The 2,776-nt window shown below is 57.3% G+C and overlaps 1 protein-coding gene across 1 annotated transcript in view; it reads right to left on the bottom strand.

Moving 5' to 3' along the window:
* Positions 1–54: 54 nt before the first annotated feature.
* The window catches only part of SGTA (small glutamine-rich tetratricopeptide repeat (TPR)-containing, alpha), a 23,322-nt gene continuing 20,600 nt past the window's right edge, over positions 55–2,776 (bottom strand). Inside the window, exons 10-12 of the mRNA XM_008590064.1 lie at positions 1,791–1,880; positions 1,516–1,638; positions 55–1,323 (exon numbers count right to left, since the gene is read on the bottom strand). Of these exons, the coding sequence (XP_008588286.1) occupies positions 1,524–1,638; positions 1,791–1,880 (205 nt within the window). The 3' untranslated portion in view covers positions 55–1,323; positions 1,516–1,523. The remainder of the gene's footprint in view (positions 1,324–1,515; positions 1,639–1,790; positions 1,881–2,776) is intronic.

Genomic DNA, 2,776 nt, shown 5'->3' with positions numbered 1-2,776 from the left:
TAAGTTTGGGAAGAAGGGGACTGGTGGCGGCCAGAGGTCAATGCTGACACGAACAGAGGTCATGACGTCTATTTATTCCCCACATGGAACGCTCTTTGCCATGGTTAGCACAGAGGAATTAGAACATGTCTCGCTCGTGTGAGGCTGTGGGCAGCCGGCACGGCCCTTCTTCCTATGGGTCACCTACAACACACACAGTACTGCGCCTACCTCGCAGATGGCCTCAGACCAACAGAGAGCCTCCACGCTCCAACTGTGGGGACGGCACGGTGGCGCCATGAGCCCGCCTCTCTCCCTCCACGACTCATGGTGGCCACGTCCTGGGTAGGATGCCTCGTTCTGCTCTGGTCTTTGTGCCTTTCCCTACCTGGAAGCAGCTCTGGTGGCTGTCTCAGGGCTGAGGTGGGTGGCCCTGAGGGCCCTCCAGACCCCCACCCTGGAGCAGGAGGGAAGAGCTTGCCGAGGACCCCAGGGCAATTCAACATCCGTGGGCGGAAAGACCGCAGATGGGACACACAGGCCAAGGTGGGGCCTGAGGTCCGCTTTCCCTCTGCCCAGGGGCTAACGGTGGGGCTGGGCTGGGAGGTCATGATTATGCCACTAGCTATCAGCCGTGAGGTCAGGAAAAAGAAGGTTGCAGGAAATCAAAGTTATGTCTATCAACACGCTCAACTGGAAGAGAAGTCCCAGGAACTGGTCCTATGCACCCAGGACGGCTCCCAGGCCCGAGAGGGTTTGGGTCACAGAAGCATTCTGGATATCTTCAACTAAAGAGTTCCTCATGCAAAAACGGCGGTCCCAGGGGCCCGGTGGCTACTGGTGCCCAGCCCAGGGCTGGCGGTGAGCTCTTCTGAGCAGGGCACGTAGCCAGCAGGACTAGAGGTCGACTCAGACAGCGGCTTCCCACGGAAGGGAAAGTTCCTGAAAACAGGCCCAGGTGCGGTGGGGCAAGGGCCATAAAAGCGGCTCCTGAAGCCATAGGCGTCCGCCACGTGGCTCAACATAAAACCTCCCGCTTCTCCAAATGCAGCCCAAGGGGCACCCCTGGAATTCTGGAAAATTCTTTAGTGACTGGGTTTCAGGAGGCTGGAAGGGAGACTGGTGCTGGTCTGTGTTCAGCTTGCTGGCTTTCGTTTCAAGAACAGTCTGGGGGCTGTAGGGGAGTACAAAGAGGAAGGGGGGGCGAAGAAACAAAAGGGAAAAAGAGCCGTCCTAACATGCAGGTTTGATCTCTCTCTCTCTCTCAGGCAGTCCACGGGAGAAAACGGCAGTAACAAGGAGGCTTCCAGTCGGCCGGGGAAGGACACGATCACACGGGGACGGCTAAAGGGAGACACGAGAGTGGTTGGAGCCACGGTGGGGACCCAGGCCCTGGCCCACACACCCAAGGGAGTGGGGCACCACGCAGTCTGGGAGCCACCAGCCACTGGGTGCTACTTCAGTTAGAATTAACGTCTTGCAGTTGCACTCGACAGCCACGAGAGCGTGAGACCCGTGGCCCCAGTGGGGACTCACTTGGCCGGTCACTCCTGCGGGTCGTCATTGCTGGCACTGGGGGTTCGACTCCGGATCTGACTCCTGAGCTGCTCTATCAACTCTGGGTTCTGCTGCTGCACCTGCTGAGCGAACTGCTGGCCCCTGCAGGGAGATGTGCAGGGCTCAGTGGGAGGCCCAGGAGTGGGGGGACTTGCTGGAGGACACTGGGCCCTACTGGGCGTCCAGGAGACACGTCCCTTCCACGTCTCCCCTTCCCCTTCACTGATGGCCCTCCCCGAAGTCAGGCTACTCACGCCTGGATGAGGCTGGTCAGGTCGCTCTGTGAGGTGGTGGTGCCAGGTGTCCCCAATGGGCTGTGGCTGCCTGAAATCATCCCAGACAGGCTGTAAGGAAAGAACTGTGATTAGCAGATGGAACAGCCCCAGACCATCCATTCCCACCGTGGCCCTGGGAGAGATCCCTTACTCAGCCCTTCTCCTGGGGCGGGACCTCCGGTCCCACAGCCACCCCTTGCCCACCCTTCTCAGGCCCTGTGAATTTCAGCAGCTTTCCCAGGAACTTCCTTTTTTTGGCCTAAAGGCAAAGGGTCTCAGCCAGGGATGACTGTGCCTCCAGGGGACATGCACAGTGTCTGGGGACATTTATGGCTGTCACAAGTGGGGAGGGTGAGCTCTTGGCATGGAGTGGGTGGAGGCCAGGGACACTGCTCAGCACCTGATGGCCCAGGATGGCCCAGCACAGAGAAGGATCCAGTGCTGTGGTTGAGAAACTATGCTTTAAGATTTGATCACGAAAATAGTCTGGCCAATCCTCAATAAGTTAAATGTAGAGTTACTATATGACCCAGCAATTCCACTCCTAGGTATCTACCTAAGAGGACTGGAAACAGGGACTCAAATAAAAACTTGTGTCCCAATGGTCAAGGCAGCCATATTCACAACAGCCAAAAGGTAGACACAGCCCCAGTGTCCATCCACAGGAGAGTGGACACATACAGCGTGGTCCCTCCACACACTAGGACATCACTCAGCCATGAAAAGGAACGAGGCTCTGACACACGCTGCTGTGTGGACACCAGACACAAAAGGCCACATAGTGTGTGACTCCCTTTCTTTCTTTTTTTTTTTTTAAAAAGATGACCGGTAAGGGGATCTTAACCCTTGACTTGGTGTTGTCAGCACCACGCTCAGCCAGTGAGCGAACCGGCCATCCCTATGTGGGATCCGAACCCGGGGCCTTGGTGTTATTAGCACCGCACTCTCCCGAGTGAGCCACGGGC

The sequence above is a fragment of the Galeopterus variegatus genome, unplaced genomic scaffold, assembly GCF_000696425.1.
Source record: "Galeopterus variegatus unplaced genomic scaffold, G_variegatus-3.0.2 Scaffold5830, whole genome shotgun sequence".
NCBI classification, from domain to species: Eukaryota; Metazoa; Chordata; class Mammalia; order Dermoptera; family Cynocephalidae; genus Galeopterus; species Galeopterus variegatus.
Note: the sequence above shows the minus strand (reverse complement) of the source record. Positions and strands in the feature narration are given on the sequence as shown.